The sequence below is a fragment of the Aethalodelphis obliquidens genome, unplaced genomic scaffold (assembly GCF_003676395.1).
Source record: "Aethalodelphis obliquidens isolate GAN/ISIS:26980383/991018 unplaced genomic scaffold, ASM367639v1 scaffold9, whole genome shotgun sequence".
NCBI classification, from domain to species: domain Eukaryota; kingdom Metazoa; phylum Chordata; class Mammalia; order Artiodactyla; family Delphinidae; genus Aethalodelphis; species Aethalodelphis obliquidens.
This window is the reverse complement of record NW_020837953.1, coordinates 43,416,224-43,435,711: the sequence shown is the minus strand read 5'-3', so window position 1 is coordinate 43,435,711 and position 19,488 is coordinate 43,416,224. Positions and strand designations below refer to the sequence as shown.

At 47.1% G+C, this 19,488-nt stretch overlaps 1 protein-coding gene across 13 annotated transcripts in view; it reads left to right on the top strand.

Moving 5' to 3' along the window:
* The first annotated feature begins 14,604 nt into the window (after positions 1-14,604).
* The window catches only part of VPS13D (vacuolar protein sorting 13 homolog D), a 245,608-nt gene continuing 240,724 nt past the window's right edge, over positions 14,605-19,488 (top strand). For 4 of the 13 annotated variants that reach the window (XM_027110133.1, XM_027110135.1, XM_027110131.1 and 1 more), the window contains exons 1-2: positions 14,745-15,169; positions 18,310-18,478. In XM_027110133.1, coding sequence (XP_026965934.1) covers positions 18,382-18,478 — 97 coding nt within the window. In that variant the 5' untranslated portion in view covers positions 14,745-15,169; positions 18,310-18,381. Of the gene's footprint in view, positions 14,719-14,740; positions 15,170-18,309; positions 18,479-19,488 lie in introns of those variants that run through there. The other 9 variants (XR_003433445.1, XM_027110139.1, XM_027110140.1 and 6 more) reach the window with 6 other exon arrangements.

Below are 19,488 nucleotides of genomic sequence, written 5' to 3'. Positions count from 1 at the left end.
CTGCTTGTTCACGTGCTGTCCCTCCTCACTCAGGGAAACAAGACTCTGGCCTCCAGGAGGCCCCAATCTCGGAGACACCTATGAGGCCCATCACTGCGTGCTCAGACTGTAAGCAGGTAAGTTAGGGGGTCCTTGGAGAAAGAGAACCAGGGGTGGCTTTCTTTTTTTTTAAATTAATGAATGAATTAATTTTTGGCTGCATTGGGTCTTTGTTGCTGCATGGGGGCTTTCTCTAGTTGTGGCGAGCGCAGGCTTCTCATTGCGGTGGCTTCACTTTGTTGAGGAGCATGGGCTCTAGGCGCGCGGGCTTCAGTAGTTGTGGCACACGGGCTCAGTAGTTGTGGCACGCAGGCTCTAGAGCACAGGCTCAGTAGTTGTGGCGCACGGGCTTAGTTGCTCTGTGGCATGTGGGATCTTCCTGGACCAAGGCTCGAACCCGTGTCCCCTGCATTGGCAGGCGGATTCTTAACCACTGTGCCACCAGGGAAGTCCGGGATGGCTTTCTTGACAGAAGAGAAGCCATTTTTGGCTTAAGCTGTTTTGTGACCTAAACCTGGCCACAATGCTTGCCCTTGAACAGGTCTCAGTAATCAATGATCTTGAGCAAAGGAATGAAGAAACAAACAATAGTCGGGCAAGAGAAGTGACAATAGCAAAGATAATGCATCAGTTGTAAAGACTCCCAGTTCTGTATCAATGGTGAAGATTGGCCTGATGCAATCGACCGCCAGATCAACTAGGGCCTGAAGGACGAGGATGTTGACCTTTTCTGACCCTCGTGACTTCAATCAACTAAAGCTTGGACTCTGCCTGCTGCCCAAGCCCCTTCATGTATACACATGTACACTTAGCTTAAAACTTCCCCAATTTTGCTGTTTGGGAAGACATTGCTTTGGGAGAGACCCCCGGTGTGCTCCTGACTTACTGCAAGTAATCATAAATCCTTCTCTTGATCTTCGGCTTGTTCAACACCAAACAAGAGGCAAACCCAGTTTTGGGGTAACTGGGTGATGAGCACAGGGTCTCTGGGAGCAGAGGAAGACCCCAACCACAGCCAGGGGATCAGGGGAAGGGTTCTGGAGGTGACCTCTAACCTGTTCCTAAGGCATGAACAAGGAGTTTTCCAGAATAAAGGATTGGGAGGAGGTTGCAGGCAAAGGGGTTTCCTCATGTCAAGGCCTGAATAGGAGAGAGACCCTGGCCCCTGAATTCACTCAGACTCCTTCTCTGTTTTCTGTCACTCCCTCACCGGACACACCTTTATTCTTGGTGACTTCCTGGACCTCCTCTTGATGCCAAAAACTCAGCCTCTGTGCACCGGTGCCAAATCGAGTCTCGGAGACAGAGTTTCGGGTGAAGTAGAAAAGAATAGCTTTATTGCTTTGCCAGGCAAAGGGGACATAGTGGGCCTGTGCCCTCAAAAACTGTGTGTCCCGGGCTTCCCTGGTGGCAAGTGATTGAGGGTCCGCCTGCCGATGCAGGGAACACGGGTTCGTGCCCCGGTCCGGGAAGATCCCACATGCCGCGGAGCGGCTGGGCCCGTGAGCCGTGGCCGCTGAGCCTGTGCGTCCGTAGCCTGTGCTCCGCAACGGGAGAGGCCACAACAGTGAGAGGCCCGCGTACCGCAAAAAATAAACCAAAAACCAAAAAACAAACTGTGTGTCCCTACCTGGCGTGGGGAGGGGGATTTGGTGAGGAGTTTTATAGCAGTGGTTTACGGGTGGGGTTGCCAAACCATGACCTTCTCTGGAATGAAGAATGCTTCATCCAGTAGTTAACATCTTCCATTTGTTGGGGGGTTTAGTTCTGTAGAAGGGCTCAAAGCTACTGCTATGTGTATCCCTTTAGGTGGAACCAGGACCCTGCCCCGAGGCAGCACCATTGTTTCTTGACTGCTCCTCCCTTTTCTCTGCATCCCCCCCACCCCTTCCCTGATTAGCAACTGTTCGAATCTACTCTTTGGGACTCAGGGAAGGTCATGAAGGCTGGAGTCTATTCCCTACAATCAAGAAATGGGGGGGCTTCCCTGGTGGCGCAGTGGTTGAGAGTCCGCCTGCTGATGCAGGGGACACGGGTTCATGCCCCGGGTCCGGGAAGATCCCACGTGCCGCGGAGCGGCTGGGCCCGTGAGCCGTGGCCACTGAGCCTGCGCGTCCAGAGCCTGTGCTCTGCAACAGGCCACAACAGTGAGAGGCCCACGTACCACAAAAAAAAAAAAAAAAAAAAAAGAAATGGGGGACACAGCAAGGCTTCCTTGCCCAGGAGCCCCCACAGGGTCCTGCTTGGGTTCACTATTGCTGCTGTAACAAACGAGACAAACCTAGTGGCTTAAAACAACATAAGTTCATTCTCTGTAGTTCTGGAATCAGAAGTCGGAAATCAAGGGGTCACCAGGGAGGCTAGGCTGTAAAGGGGAGTCTGTTTCTGGAGCCTCTAGGGGAGAATTCGTTTCCTTGCCTTCAGCTTCTAGAGGCACCTTCATTCCTTGGGTTGTGGCTCCTTCCCCCATTTTCAAAGCCAGCAGTGTAATACCTTCCATAGTCAAATCTCCCTCAGCCTCCCACATGTGACTACATTGGCTCCACCTAGGGAATCGAGGAGAATCTCCCCATTTCAAGATCCTGCCAGGTTACATTCACAGATTTCAGGGATTCGGACGTCAATGTCTTTCTGGGAGCCATTATCCAGCCTCCCAACCTCCACCATCCATACACTCTTTTAGAGAGACTATCTCACACCCTGTCTTCTCTCCTCAAACCTCTGACCTCACCCCACCATTACCGTCACCTGGTTACCTGGCTGCCCATTTCACTGAGGGGATAAAATAAACACAAGAGAACACCTCAGGCTCTCCCACCACATCTAGCCTCCCACCGTATCTGTGCCCAGGGCCTCAGCTTTCTCCCCTGTGACTATGGATGAACACCCAGCTGCTGGCTAAGGGCACCCTCCTCTCTGCTCCGGATCTCAGCATCTCTCCCAACTCTAGGACATTGCTCCAGCACCTCTCCTCTCTCCTTCCTTTAGCATCAAATTCCTGGTCTCCCGGATCTTTCCTGCCTGCATGCAAGCATACGAATGATTCTTCCATGTAAAAAACAACTTACTCCCTCATACGCATTAGAATGGCAAATATAAAAAGAAAGAAAGAGAGAGAGAGGGAGGGAGGGAGGGGAGGGAGGGAGAGAGGGAGGGAGGGAGGGAGGGAGGGAGGGAGGGAGGGAGGGAGGAAAGAAAGAAAGAAAGAAAGAAAGAAAGAAAGAAAGAAAGAAAGAAAGAAAGAAAGAAAAAGAAAAAGAAAGAAAGAAAGAAAGAAAAAGAAAGGAAGGAAGGAAGGAAGAAAGAAAAGAAAGAAAGGAAAAAGACAGGAAGAGGAAAGAAAGCGAGAAAGAAAAAAGGAAGGAAGGAAGCATTGGTGAAGATGTAGAGAAACGGGAACATTTTTGCATTGCTGGTGAGAAAGTAAGCTGGTGCAGATGCTATGGAATACAGTATGGTGGTTTCTCAGAAAAATTAAATAGGGAATTGCTGTATGATCCAGTGATTCTAATTCTGATTAAACCCAAAAGAATTGAAAGCAGAGACGCAAACAGATACTCATATGCCAGTGTTCATTGCAGCATTATTCACAATAGCTAAAGGTGGCAGCAAACCAAGGGTCCATGGATGGGTAAACAAAAGATGGTATATTTATACAATAGAGTATCATTCAGCCTTAAAAAGGAAAGAAACTCTGACACATTCTGCAACATGGATGGACCTCACAGACATCATGCTAAGTGAAAGAAGCCAGTCACAAAAAGACAAATACCGTATGATTCCACTTATGTGAGGCCCCCAGAGCAGCCAAATTCAAAGAGACAGAAAGTAGAATGGGGGTTGCCAGAGGCTGGGGGGAGACGGGTATTTGGAGTTAATGTTTACTGGGTACAGAATTTTCAATTTTGTAAGATGAAAAGAGTTAGGGACACGGATGGTGGTGATGGTTGCCCAACGTGGTGAATATGCAGGCATACCTTGGAGAGAGTGCAGGTTTGGTTCCAGACCACCACAATAAAGCGAGTCACATAGATTTTTTGGTTTCCCAGTGTATATAAAATTTACGTTTACACCTTACTGTAGTTTATTAAGTGTGCAATAGCATTATGTCTAGAAAAACAATGTACATACCTTAATTAAAAAATACTTTATTGGACTTCCCTGGTGGCACAGTGGTTAAGAATCCATCTGCCAGTGCAGGGGACACGGGTTCGAGCCCTGATCCGGGAAGATCCCACATGCTGCGGAGCAACTAAGCCCGTGTGCCACAACTACTGAGCCTGCGCTCTAGAGCCCGCGAGCCACAACTACTGAGCCCGAGTGCCACAACTACTGAAGCCTGCGCACCTAGAGCCCGTGCTCCGCAGCAAGAGAAGCCACCGCAATGAGAAGCCCGCACACCGCAACGAAGAGCAGCCCCAGCTCGCCGTAACTAGAGAAAAGCCCGCGCGCAGCAACAGAGACCCAAGGCAGCCAAAACAAAAACAAAAACAAAAAACAAAACTTTATTGCTAAAAAATGCCAACCATCATCCGAGCCTTCAGTGAGTCGTAATCTTTTTGCTGGTGGAGGGTCTCACCTTGATGTTGATGCTGCTGACTGATCAGGGCGGTGGTTGCTGAAGGTTCTTATTTTTAAAAATAAGACAACAGGGGCTTCCCTGGTGGTGCAGTGGTTGAGAGTCCGCCTGCCGATGCAGGGGACACGGGTTCGTGCCCCGGTCCGGGAGGATCCCACATGCCGCGGAGGGGCTGGGACCGTGAGCCATGGCCGCTGAGCCTGCGCATCCGGAGCCTGTGCTCCGCAACGGGAGAGGCCACAACAGAGAGAGGCCAGCGTACCGCAAAAAAAAAAAAAAAAAATTGGAGTCAATCCTCTCAAACCCTACAGCTGCTTTATCAACTACGTTTATATAAGATTCTAAATTCCCTGCTGTCATTTCAACAATCTTCATATCACCTGTACCAGGAGTACATTCCATCTCAAAAAACCCACTTTTTTTTGCTCATCCATAAGAAGCAATTCCTCATCCATTCAAGTTTTATCGTGAGATTGCAGCAATTCAGTCTCCACTTCTAATTCTACTTCTTTTGTTATTTCTACCACATCTGCCGTTATTCCTCCACGGAAGTCTTAAATCCCTCGAAGTCATCAATGAGCACTGGAATCAACTTTTTCTAAACTCCTATTAAGGTTGATATTTTGACCTCATCTCATGAATCATGAATGGTCTTAATGGCATCTAGAATGGTGACTCCTTTCTAGAAGGGTTTTTTAGCTTACTTTGCCCAGATCCATCAAAGGTCTCACGATCTATGGCAGCTATAGCCACACAAAATGTATTTCTTAAATAATAAGACTTGAAAGTTGAAATTACTCCTTGATCCATGAGCTGCAGAATGGGTATTCTGTTAGCAGGCACGAAGACATTAATCTCCATCAGAGCTCATGAGTGACCAGGTGCATTGTCAATGAGCAGTAATATTTGGAAGGAATCTTTGTTTCTGAGCAGTAGATCTCAACAGTGGGCTTAAAATATTTAGTAAACCATGTTGTAAACAGATGTGCTGTCAATCTAAGCTTTGTTGGATTTATAGAGCGCAGGCAGAGTAGATTTAGCACAATTCTTAAGGGCCCTAGGATTTTCATAATGGTAAAATGAGCATTGACTTTAACCTAAAGTCACCAGCTACATTAACCCCTAACAAGAGAGTCAGTCTGTCCTTTGCATCTTTGAAGCCAGGCACTGACTTTTCCTCTCTAGCTATGAAAGTCCTAGATGCCATCGTCTTCCAATAGAAGGTTGTTTCAGCTACGTTGAAAATCTGTTGTTTAGCGTAGCCACCTTCATTCATTACCTTAGCAAGATCTTCAGGATAACTTGCTGCAGCTTTTATATCAGCACTTGCTGCTTCACGTGGCACTTTTATGTTATGGAGACGGCTTCTCTCCTTCAGCCTCGTGAACCAACCCCTGCTGCCTTCAAACTTTTCTTCTGTCGTTTCCTCACCTCCCTCAGCCTTCCTAGAATTGAAGAAAGTTAGAGCCTTGCTCTGGGTTAGGCTTTGGCTTAAGGCATTGTTGTGGCTGGTTTGATCTTCGATCGAGACCACCAAAACTTTCTCCATATCAGCAATAAGGCTGTTTCACTTTCTCATCATTCATATATTCACTGGAGTAGCACTTTTAATTTCCTTCAAGAACTTTCCTTTGCATTCACAACTTGGCTAACTGGCACAGGAGGCCTACCTGCCTATCTCAGCTTTCAACCTGCCTTCCTCAGTAAGCTTCATCATTTCTAACTTTTTTTTTTTTTTGGCTGCATCAGGTCTTAGTTGCGACATGCAAGATCTTCGTTCAGGCATGCGGGATCTTTCACTGCGGCCCACGGGCTTCTCTCTAGCGGGCTTCTTTCTAGTTGTGGCGTGTGGGTTTTTTCTCTCTCTCGTTGAGGCGTGCAGGTTCAGTAGTTGTGGCACGTGGGCTTAGTTACCCCGCTGCTTGTGGGATCTTAGTTCTCCGACCAGGGATCGAACCCACGTCCCTGCATTGGAAGGCAGATTCTTTACCACTGGACCACCAGGGAAGTCCCCCATCATTTCTAACTTTTGATCTAAAGTAAGAGACGTGTGATTCTTCCTTTCACTTGAACACTTAGAGGCCATTGTAAGGTTATTAGCTGGCATGATTTAAATATTGTTGTGTCTCGGGGAACAGGAAGGCCCGAGGAGAGGGAGAGAGATGGGGGAATAGTTGGTCAGCGGAGCAGTCAGAACATACACAACGTTGATTAACTTCACCATCTTATATGGGTGTGGTTTTGGATGCCCCCCAAACAATTGCAATAGTAACATCAAAAATCACTGATCACATTTCACCATTACAAATATAATAATAATGAAAAAGTTTGAAATATTTCAAGAATTTTTAAAGTTTTGGCCGTGCCGCGGGCTTGCAGGATTTTAGTTCTCCAACCAGGGATTGAATCCAGGGCCCTCGGCAGTGAAAGCGTGGAGTCCTAACCACTAGACCACCAGGGAATTCCCGAAATAATTCAAGAATTACCAGAACGTGACACAGAGATACAAAGTGAGCAAATGCTTTTGGAAAAATGGCACCGATAGACTTGCTAGACGCACAGTTGTCACAAATCTTCAGTTTGTAAAAAACGCAACGTCTGCAAAGCACAATAAAGGGAAATGCAATAAAACAAGGTGTGCCTGTACTTAAAGGCACCGAACTGTTCTCTCAGGAACGATTGAGATTGCAGGTTTTATGTTATGTGCATTTCGCTACAATTACAAACAGCAAAACCTCCTTGGAAACAATTCTCCCTTCAGTTACTGTCAGGTTTCCCAGCTACTGTTTTGTTTTGTTTTGTTTTTTTGGCCACACTGCACAGTTTGTAGGATCTTAGTTTCTGGACCAGGGATTGAACCCAGGGCCATGGAGGTGAAAGTGCTGAGTCCTAACCACTGGACTGCCAAGGAACTCCCAGCTACTCCTAACAGCAAAACACGTAGAAAATGTTGTCTGTTGGCATTCACTGTCTCCAATTTATCTTCTTTCATTTTCTCTTGAGCTCACACCAGTGAGGCTGTGTCCACCTCACCACTAAAACTCTACTGGCCAGGTCGCTGCTGACACTAACCCTGCTGCTTGAGTCACAGAGGCTCTCAGGTCTCCTCTCACTCCCCCTGTGGGCAGCGTTTGACCCAAGTGACCAGCCCCCTCCCTGAAACACGCTGCTCACCTGCTTCCAGGAGCACACACAGCCCTGGCTCTCCTGCCGGCTCGTCTCGGGGGCTCCTTCTGCCTCCTTTGCTTCTCCCTCCTCATCTCGGCCCTCGGGCATCTTCTCCACCTCCCACACCCTCCCCTGCGAGTCCCATCCAGCATCATGGCTTTAAGTACCACAGATGCATCCTGCCGGCTCCCAGTGTTTGAATGGGTAAGTATTTACTGTGCTCCTACTTCACAGCTGGCACTGCTCTAGGTGTTGGGATAGAGCAACGACTAAAACAAATGGGTGGGAAGAGAGACAATAAGAAAACACACAAATGGCTTACAGCAGATGGTACAAGTATTAAATTAGGGGTATTACATGCTTCTTAATAGCATCTAATCTACTTTTTCTTTGCACCAGTCAGCATCCCAGGATAGAGCTCTCATTCCCACTCATGTTTATGGGGTACTGCTCTTAGGTACAGTATACCTAACTCATTAATTATGGCTGGGCCATAATTAATGGGAGTAGTATTTTCTAAAAATGGATTCATGCACACATCCAAGCCACATTAAAATTTCAACTTAGAGTTTCTACAAAGTCTGTCTCCTTTCTATGTGAGGAGAATGAAGCTGGCCACAGAGAACGGAAGGATTGGGGGATCCCCCTCCTGGATCAGGACATCAGGGAAGGGACCAGAGAGGTGACTTGGAGAAGAGCCCTGACGAATGGAGGGAGGGCCGGAGCATGACCTGGGGCTAGGATGGGGCACAGTGAGAGGGAAAGAGAGGGGCCAGGTCTAAAGGGCTTCCCCTGTCCTGCTAAGGTGGGCAGTGGGCAAAGGGACTCACTGAACACTTGTAGCTACCTAGACGTAGCGCTAGATCTCACAGGTTAAGGGCTCACTCCCAGAAGACTGCCTTCATTTCACACACCAATCACAGGTCCAGGTGTTACCTGTGCTTCCAACCGACCTCTTATACGACAACCAACTTTGGTTTCATTACTTTGCTAAAGCAGCTCATAGGACTCAAGAAAACAGTTTACTTATTAGGCTACCAGCTTATTACAAAGGATACAGCTCAGAGTCAGGAAGAGCCAGACAGAAGAGATGCAAAGGGCAACGTTTATGTGAGAAGGGGCCGGGGCTTGCGTGCTCCTTCTGGGTGCACCACCCTCCCAGCACATCCACTTGTTCAGCTGGACGCTTTCTGAACCCCGTCCTTTTGGGGTTTTAGGGAGGCTTCATTAATAGGCATGCTTGATTGAGTCACTGGCCATTGGTGATTGACTCAACCTCCAGCCCCTCTTCCCGACCCAGAGGTAAGGGGCTGAGGTGGAAAGTTCCAACCCTCTAATCATTCCCCTGGCAACCAGGGGGTTCATTCCCCTGGCAACCAGCCCTCATCCTTAGGGGCTTTCCAGAAGCCACCTATTAACATAAACTTAGGTGTGACTGAAAGGGGTTTGATATGAATAATAAGACACTGGTTTTGCCTTTATGGCTCTGGAGCTATTTCAGAAATGAGGACCCAAGGACAAAAATGTGAACAAAAGATGTTCCATTGCTCTCATCACTTGGGAAATTCCAAAGGTTTTTTAAGAGTTGTGAGCCAGGAATGGAGGATGAAGATCAAATATATGCTTCTTATTATAAATCACAATATCACAGTGGGTAAATTTGGAGTAACTGAAGGCAGCCACCTGCCTGATGGGTGAACCAGTCAAAATGGGCCAGTTGAAGACCCTCCTGCTTCTTTCTTTTCTTTAACTGAGACAGAACAAGTGGTTTCAATGAGGCAGAGGCCAGCACAGATGGGAGCAAGCAACTGTGGATTCCTCTTCATCTAGTCTGCATTCAGGCATCGTTGTTATGGGGCACTGATGGATTAGCACAGAAGTCAAGAGTTGTGGGCCTTCAAGTCCACTTTCCAGGTGTGAATCCTGGCTCCACCACCTTCTGTCTGTGTGACCTCAGGCAAGCTAATGACCTTCTCTGTGCCTCACTCTCCTTATCTCTAAAATGAGGTTAAAATATTACGTCCCTCAGAGTAAGGGATTAATGCATGAACTACTATCTGTGAAATACTTGGAATTGTGCCTGACACATAGTAAGTGTTCAGTAAATATAAGTGGCTATTTTTGTGTGTTGGGGGGGGGTGGTCCTGGGGCTGCAACAGAATGCCAGCTGGAGCTGGCATGCTAGGAGGGACTGTGTGAAAAAATATGTGTAGACTATGCCCCTGGTGAGTGCTAAGAAGAAAAATAAAGCAACGTAAGGGGACAGACGGGAGTGGGGGTATTGCTGGTTTGCAAGGGGAGTTCAGGAAGGCTTCTCTGAGGAGCTGGTATTTGAGCAGAGGCCTTGGTAAAGGGAGGGTGGGACAGCCTTGGAACCCCAGGGACAGGACATGAGGTCAAGAGGGTGTCTTCAGAAGCCAGGGGAAGGATGTTGGGTTTTATTTCCCACATCATGGGAGAGATCTGAGCATTGCCTGCTCTAAGAGTTGCGAAACCGAGCTTCGGTTATTTTATCTCCATAATTGCTCCGGGAGATAGGCAAGGTACCCATTATCTCTGCCGTGCAGAGGAGGGCAGGACCGTCTGGGCTTGATACTCATCTAAGGAGTTGAGTTGGGTGGACAGTCTGTTTACTGTGGGAGGCTCCTGATAACCAGTTCTGTAGAATTTTCTCTCTCTCTGGGGACTTCTCTGCTCCACCTGGAGCTCTATATTCAGAAACCAGAAACCAGGGCAGCATCTGGAAAGCTGGGCGTTTGCTCAGGGCAAACCTAAAGGTTAAGAGTCCTGCGACTGTACCTTAGCTCCACCCATAACCTGCTGTGTGAACTTGGAGTAGCCACTGTCCCTCTCTGGAGCTCAGAATTCCTCTGTAAGATGATGGGGCTGACCCCTGAGCTATGGTCTGTGCTTTGTCCTTCTTCCCACAGAGTGACAGTACCACCCCTGCCCAGGCTGTCTGCATTTTCTCAAGAGACTCTGGACCTGCACTGTCAAATACAAATACTGAATTTTGAAGACTTAGTACAAAACATATATAAAATAGCTCAGTAATAATTTTTATACTGATTACATGTTGAAATGATACTATTTTGGAGATGTTAGGTTAAATAAAATATTAACACTAATTTCACCTGTTTCTTTGCACTTAGTGTGGACGCTAGAGAATTTAGAATTATGTGTGTGGCTTGCATTTCTATTGGACAGTGCTGCTGTGGAAACTTCTGGATCTGATTCATTCATATTTAAAATTATAGCTCCCTCTCCCCTAAGATGCCTACCTCTCCCATGGGACTCTTACAGTACTTATCACCTTCTCAAATATTGTATAATTTACATGTGTTATATTTATTGCTCACCATCTGCTCCTCTTGCTAGAATACAAACTCCAGTAGGGCATTTTTATAGACAAAAATATGTCTGTTTTGCTCAGTGATGTAGCCCCAAGTGCTTAGAAGAGTGCCTAGGGTATAGGAGGTGCTCAATAAATGGTGAAAGAATAAACGAATGAATGTAAGCCTAGGGAGGTTGGGGGTTCCACCATTGCCAATTCTTCCTTTTTTTTGTTTTCTAGAGAAGCTCCAGATACAGATTTTCACAAGTGATCTCCAGCTTTTAAAATGTAACTTAACTTCAATTATTTTAAGGCTTTGTGTGGGCCAAAAGGAACATTTCTTTAGCAGTTTTGGCTGACTGTCTGCAGCCGCTCTGGTCTAGATGATCTGAAGGCCGGGTAGGGAGGGGCCTGATACTGGAGAGTACTGAGCAGGGCCCCTCAAATCTGCCTGCCCCAGAAAACCTGGCCCTTCTGGGCCAACATACATCTCAGAGTCTAGGGTGGATGGTAATTAAGGATATCCCCCATCTCCTGCAGCCCCTCACCCGTTATGTGTCAGAAACTTGCAACTTTGGAGACCATAGCATGGGTGGGGGACCATGGGAGGACCTTCCCTGTGGCCAACACAACCCCTTTCCTTCTGCCAGGACAACATTTGACCTCTCTGTTCCCTGTTTTGTCCATAACGAGCATAAATTTTGCTCTAATAATTGAAGCTCAGGGCTGTGGGCTGGTGCAGGAAAGGCTGAGGCCATTATGGACAGGGATTCAGGCTCACAGCAGAGTCCTGCCTTGTCCTATGGTCTCTCTGCATGACTTTAAGTTCCTTCCCCTTCCTAGTCCTCAGTTTCTCCTTCTGTACAATGAGGGCTTTGGACCAGCTCTGCATTTCCAAACCCATCATCTGGGGAGCTGGGTCCCCCTGCAGACTCCCTGAACTTGAACCCTTGGGGGCCAGTTCTTCCCACTGAGGCCTCCATCTAAAACTGTACAGTCCTCCTTCCTACCTTGCTTCCCTGCGTTATTTCTCTCTTTGGTGCCCATCACCATCCTGTTCACTCTATATTTTATGCTGACTTTGTTTGTTCTCCGTCTCTCCTCCCTTGCTGGTATGTAAGTCCCAGGAGGGAGGAGATCTTTTAAATATCAGCTTTATTGAGGAATAATGAACAGAAAACACAATTTCAATTTTAAGTGCACACTTCAATGAACTTTGACAACTGTATACAGACTCATGATCATCACAACCATCAAGATCCAGAACAGCTCCATCACCCTGAAAAGTTCCCTCCTGTCCCTTCCTAGTCAATCCCCTCCCTCCACCCCTGTCCCCTGGCCACTACTGGTCTGCTTGTGCCATTCTAGTTTAGAATAGCATAGAAATGAAATCATTATGGTACATGGCCTTGCGTGGCCTGGCTTTTTTCACAAAGCTAATACTTCTGAGGTTCCTCCAAGATAGTATCTGTATCAGCAGTTTGCTCCTTTTTACTGCTGAGTAGTATTCCACTGTATGGGTCCACTGCAATCTCTTTTCTTCTTTTATAAACATTTAAATTATTTATTTATTTATTTTGGCTGCACTGGGTCTTAGTTGCGGCATGCAGGATCTTTAGTTGTGGCATGCGGACTCTTAGTTGAGGCATGCGGACTTCTTAGTTGTGGCACGCATGCAGGATCTAGTTCCCTGACCAGGGATTGAGCCCAGACTCCCTGCACTGGGGTGTGCAGTCTTACCCAGTGGACCACCAGGGAAGTCCCTGCAATATCTTTATCCATTCTCCTGTTGATGGATATTTTGATTATTTCCTGTTTTGGGCTATGATGAATAAAGCTGCTATGAATATTTGTGTATAAGTTTTTGCATGCACATGTGCTTTCATTTCTCTTGCATAAATACCTGGGAGTGGGATGGCTGTGTGGTAAACGTATGTTAAGATTGATAAGGGACCGAGGCCCAAAGACTCTCAGTGATACTGGTTGAAGGAATGGTGCCCTGGCATCTGCGTTTTAAATAAACTCTCCAGGTACAGTCAGGTGTCTCTGTGTTGGAAGATCTGGACCCTGAGCTCCTTCAGCTCTGATGGCTGCCTTCCCTTCTGCCTTCTGTGGAGTCTAGGGTTTTACACCCAAACCTCAGCTTCTGGGGGGACCCAGTGTTGAGATTCTGATGGGTTGACCCCCACCTCAGAGAAACTCAGGCCTTGCTTGGGAGTGAGTCAGCCCACAAGCACCTTCATTAGCTTAGCATCATGAGGGCTGATAAATGTCATGGTAAATAGATAGTCTTGCAACCTTGCCAGCCTGTGACCTTTGTCTTCTGACTTTTTATGAGCCTGAGATGTTCTTCCTGCCCTTCTGGTGATAATCCAAGATGAGGCGTTCATTTGTTCATTCTTTCATAGCATTGGGCCTTTTCTGTGCTAGGCCATGTCTAGGTACTGAGGAAACATTTGTGAAAAAGACATAATTTCTGCTGTCAGTGAACTTTCAGGGTGATGAAAGATAACATAGGTATAAACAAATAAGATGATCTCATCTCAGGCAGCATTAAGTTCTGTTAAGATAATATAACAGGGTAATGGATGAGGGGAACTTCAGATATGGCAGCAGAGAAATCCTCTCTGAGATGGAATATTTGAAGCAAGGAGTGGCCTGTACGATTATCCAGAGCTGCCCTGTAGTCATACAAGTCTATTGAGCTCTTGAAATGTAGCTAGTTTGTATTACGATGTGCAGTAGTGTAAAACACACACCAGGTTTAAAAAACTAATATAAAAAACCCCAAAATACCTTATTAATAATTTTTTTCTGTTGGTTACAGGTTGAGATGATAATATTTAGAACATATTGGATTAAATAAAATACATTATTAATTTCACCTTTTTCTTTTTCCTGTAAAAAATGTACCGACTAAATAAATGTACTATGTGGCTTGCATTATATTCCCATTGGACAGCAGTTAGGGTAAAAGCATCCTAAGCAGAGAGATGCAAATGCAAAAGTCCCGGGGCAGGAACTGAAGGATGCTGGGACAGAGCGGGCCCGGGAAAGAGTGGCAGAAATGCGAATGGAACAAATTCAGTAGGAGCTTGGTGTCGGCTCTCTGAGGAGGTGGGTTTTAACTTAAGTATAATGCGGAAGAGGTTTTAACAGGAAAGTGGCATGGTATTAATTATGTTTTAACAGACTCCTGCGGCTGATAAGTGGCGAACAGATTGCGGGCGGGTCGTTGTAGACGGAAGAATTCTGGGTTCTAATACTTCTGAGCCAATATGTCCTATATATTATCCTTCCCCCGGACTCGGTTTACCCCCGCGCTGTAAAATGGGGGGGCTGTTTGGGCCTTTCTACCGCTTCAGCCCCAGCACCTGCGAGCCCTGGAGGGGCGGGCAGCCCTGCAGGAGCGGCCGCGGGCGCCAGGGGACGCCTCCTCGATGACTCGGCGCTCGGCTGGCCAGGCGCAGGCGCGTCGCCCGCTCGATTGGTCGGGTCGGGGCGGGTCTGAGCGCAGCGGGCCAGCGCCATTGAGGAGCTGCGAAGAGGAAGCGCCGCGCAGTGCTTGGCTGGGGCGGGCGGCCCGGGACACCTACAGGTACGGGCCGAGGCGGGGCGGCGCCGGGCGGCGAGCAGGGCCGGGGGCCGCAGGGCGGGCGTGGACCTGCGGTCGACCGCTCCGACTTCGTTTCAGACCTGGAAACCCCGGCCCGCCCGGGCGGAGCGCTGCGCTGGGAGCCCGGGGACCCCGGCGTCCGGCCCTCCGGCGGTCTAAGCTCCTCGGGGGATCCCTGGGGTGTCCGAGCCCCAGACGGCCCCGAGCGCCCCGCCCTCACCGGGACTCTCGAGTCCGAGGCCCTGCGGGCACCCGCGCCATATGCTCGGGCGTCCTGAGTCTCCGAGGACTTCGGCGTCCGTGTTCTGGGGAGTTTGAACCCCCGCCGGACCCGCACGCTTTTCCGGGTCGGGGCAGCCTGGTGCCCTGGGATCGAGGGGGTGTCAGGCCGCGTCTCCCCGCCGGAGCCTCGGTCTCCACGCGGGAGCCCAGGGTATGAGCTCCCTTGCCTTATGCCCAAGAACATGGCTCCAGTCAGGGCTCCAGAGGGTCTTAAACATCCCCTTCTCCAGCTTTCTGGGGTCTCGTTCTGGGATGGGACATCAGGCCTCAAACTTCTCTTTATCTCTCGCCTCCCGGGGTCACATCCTGGTTGAGCCCCTCCTTCCGGGGCTGGGACGCGCGGCTGTGTTCCTTTCAGGCTGTATCTGGGAGGTGGGCTCTCGGTCCCCTGGAGCCGGGCTTAGGGTTCTGAGAGCAGAGGGGCGGCAGGCGGGCTGGAGGAGCCTTGCCTCCTGGGCAGTCTCCTTCCTGCCGGGCCTCCGCCCCTCTCCGGCCTCCGATGTCCGAGCTCGCAGGGCCGGCAGCCCTCAGCCCCGCCGCCTCCGCTCCCGCGTCCTGTTGCCAGCCCTTCCTACTCAGGGCTCCAGGGCTCCAGCCGCTCCTCGAGGGAGGGGCCTGGCTCAAGGTCATGGCCGGCTGTCTGCCCACCGGTAGGCTGAGCACTGATCCCCAGTGTCACCTGCCCCACCGATTAGGGGAGGCCAGGTGGGGTTAGTACCAGGCCTAGAAACCCTGATGGACCAGAGTGTAAAAACACTTTGGGATTCTGGCCAGTCTGGCGGCCTTTCCTGACACCGGATTCCTTAACGGAATCCTTGAAGTGGCCTCAAACCTGCTCTAGATGCTTAGCAGAGCTAATGGCTGCCGTCTAGCTTGGGCCTCAGTGTACTTACTGCACAGGGCGTTTTATAGTGTTTCTTACCCCATCTTCTTTTAATCAGTGCTTTGCATTCGTCCACCTTCAGGGAAGGTAGGGTAGGGCCAGATCTTGTGTGCAAACTGACGGTTGTTTCCCTTTATGAGGAGAGCACTTGTGGACGGCACCAGAGAGAGTTTGTTGGCACTTAGGACCAGAATCAATGGCAGCAACTTCAGAAGTAAAGAGTTTTCCAACTTTGGCTCTTTGCCTAAGTGTGTTTGGACTCTACATAGTAAGACTAGGTTAGTCAGGTTCATGTTTTGTTTTTGTAGGTTTACTCATTTAAAGTTATAGAAAGAAGTGTTTCCTTTACTCAGGCTGTTAAACATTTCTTATTTTAAGAAATTTGTTCTTGTAATCTCTTCTTTAAATAAGTGTATGCAGTAATTTTTAGCAGATTCCTAATTTTACATAAAAATGTAGCTTTAAAAAAGATCTTTGGAAAGAAATTAGTATTTTTCCAAATGCTGTTTATTTTCTTATGTTTTTACTGTCGTTGTTGACAAAAGTTAATCTTCTGTGGAAATGCAGGACACTATTGACAAATAAAAACAGATTTTTCCTGGAGGTTAACTCTTGTACAGCTTTGTGTTTGGGGGTTTCTGGTGGGTGGAGGCCTCTCAGTTGGGGTAAGAGTATCTCCTGGCACTAAGGTGAATAACTGGAGGTGGGGCAAAGTGCTTGGAAAGGATCCCGAAAGGGCCGGTTCCAAGTGGGATGCCTGCCACAGCAAACCTGGAGTGTCAGGCTTGGTAGGCTGGTGTCCGACATGCTTGGCTCAGAGCAAGATTTGGAGCCCACAGTTCTAACTAGGATCTACTAGCTGAGCAGTCTTGGAACCCATTTAAACTTTGGTGTCTCAAGTTCCCTCATGTTAACTTTACGGAATACTAAAAATAATCTCTGTTTTGTAATGCTAATAAACAGCAGTTATTGTAATGACAGCAGTAAATCAGCACTGACTGTAAATACTGCAGCTGGAACCAGAGGATTTCTGTTGTCTGCAGTTACTGACTAAGGGGGTCCCTTGTATCAGCACTGTCTGGTGTCCAGGTACCAGCAATGCAGCTTCAGGACAGTTAAGAAGAACGATAAACCACTGTTGTCTTCCTTCCATTTATATCATTTTATGAATGAGCCTGATGAAGAGGTTTGCAAAATTGATTTCGGGAAGGCTTAAAGAGGATCGGTGCAGAATATGAAGTTTATTGATGCAATCTCTTAGGCCATTTTTGCCTTAATCTAGGAGAGGGTTTCTCAACCTTGGTACTATTGGCATTTGGGGCTGGAAAATTCATTGCTGCGGGGGGCTACCTCGTGCATTGTAGGAGGTTTAGCAGCCTCCATGGTCTCTTCTCACAAGGTACCAGTAGCAATCCCCCCAGTCGTGATATTCAAAAATGTCTCTAGACATTGCCATATCACATCTGGATGAGAACCTCTGATCAGGACAGTCTAGTCCCCAGGTCAGTCACCAAAAGCAAGCAGTTTAACAATCAGTTACATCGAAAAGATACACAACTTTGAATTGTAGGTAATTTTTGGTAAATTTATAAGTGACTATCCCTTGCAGCTGCATCAAAATGCAGATGTATTGGTTTGGCCCTCCATTTACTGGTGGGGGCATCGTATAGTGCTTTTCATCCCATCTTTTTTTTTTTTTTTAAATTGAAGTATAGTTGATTTACAATATTGTGGTAGTTTCAGGTATACAGCAAAGTGATTCAGTTATGTATATTTCAGATTATTTTCTATTATAGGTTATTATACAATATTGAATATTCTTCCCTGTGTTATGCAGTAAACCCTTGTTGCTTATCTATTTTATATATCTTAGTGTGTCTGTTAATCCCATACTCCTAATTTATCCCTCCCCTCTTCCCCCTTTAGTAACCATAAGTTTGTTTTCTATGTCTGTGAGTCTGTTTCTCTTTTGTATATAGATTCATTTATATTATTTGTCAGATTTCACATATAAACGATATCATATAATATTTGTCTTTCTCTGTCTGACTTCACTTAGTTTGATAGTCTCTAGGTCCATGCATGTTGCTACAAATAATATTTCATTCTTTTTTATGGCTGAGTAGTATTCCATTATATATGTGTGTGTGTGTGTGTGTGTGTGTGTGTGTATATATATATATATATATACACACCACACCTTCTTTATCCATTCATCTGTTGATGGACACTTAGGGTGCTTCCATGTCTTGGCTATTGTAAACAGTGGTGCAGTGAACATTGGTCACCCCATCTTTTCTTAAATCTGTGATTTGCATCCAGCCACCTTCAGGGCAGGTAGAGTAGGATATCAGCTTGGAAAAACTGTCAGGTTTTTCTGTTCATTTCCTTTTTTTTTTCTTTCATAGATTCTTCTGTGACCATGAGAGAGAGAAATAATGATCCATGAGTTTTAAACACCTTGTCTTGAGGATATAGTCATGTTGGAAGGTCTTGTAGCCTGGGTTCTCAATACCTATCTAGGGAAATATGTCAATAACCTGAACACTGATCAGCTGTCCGTTGCGCTTCTGAAAGGTGAGTGCATGTATCTCTTTTTGGTGAAGTATGCTTTGCAGATTGCATTTCTATTTTTTATGTTCTTTTTGTTGTATTGAGAGTAATAAACCCCGATGGACAGATGGCTTTGTATTAAATATGTGTAAAAGGAAATAATGTTCTTCCATATGACACTGATTATTATTACAGGGTAACTTAAGTATATAGCTGGATTGTTGTAGGTTTTAGGGGACTGTTAAATATTAAAAGGAAAATAAAAAAGAAAACCATGCTACTGGTGACTGTGCTTTACCCCAGTTAATTTTTTAGTTTTATGAAGCTTTGTGGAGGCAGCCAGGATGTAGTGACAATGGCATTGGCTTCGGCTTCAAATCCTGCTGTGTTACTTGTTAGCTACATGAACAAGTCACTGAAATTCTGAGCCTCGGTTTCTTTAGAGAAAGAGGGTAATGTACCTTTACAGCATCGCTGAAAGGATCAAGTGGAGTGACCATTGAAGCTCCTATCCTGCTGGTGTGTAATAGACACCCAGTAGAAGTTTTAAAATACGTTACTGTGGGGTCTTCCAACAGAATTTCTGAGTTCTTGTCTTGCTGAGTAGTAATGTACCTAAAGCTTGAGACATTTTAGCCTTTACAGGTCTATACTGTGTAAATGCAGCCCAGTGGTTTGATGTGGGGATTGGAAAGCGGCTTTCTTCTCCTTCTCCTTGTTTTAATTTAAGTTCTGTTTGCTCAACTCAAAGTGGAACCCTTTAACAAATCTAGAGAAAGAAGATAAAGTCAGTTTGCAAACATGTAGAATCATAGAAAGAGGAAAGGAGGCCTCAGATATAGTGGAAACCTTCTGGGCTTCCTGGGAGTATGAGTTTTGGCAAGTGGACCAGGGCAGGTTAGTGGGGCTAGCAGTGATACAGATGTGTGTATAGTATGAGCACAGGGTGCAGTGATTTTCTCTTCCCAGAAGCAGCATTCTCCGGGGTTTTCTGACCCACCTAAACCAGTGGAGCGATCACAGCAGCAATAGGC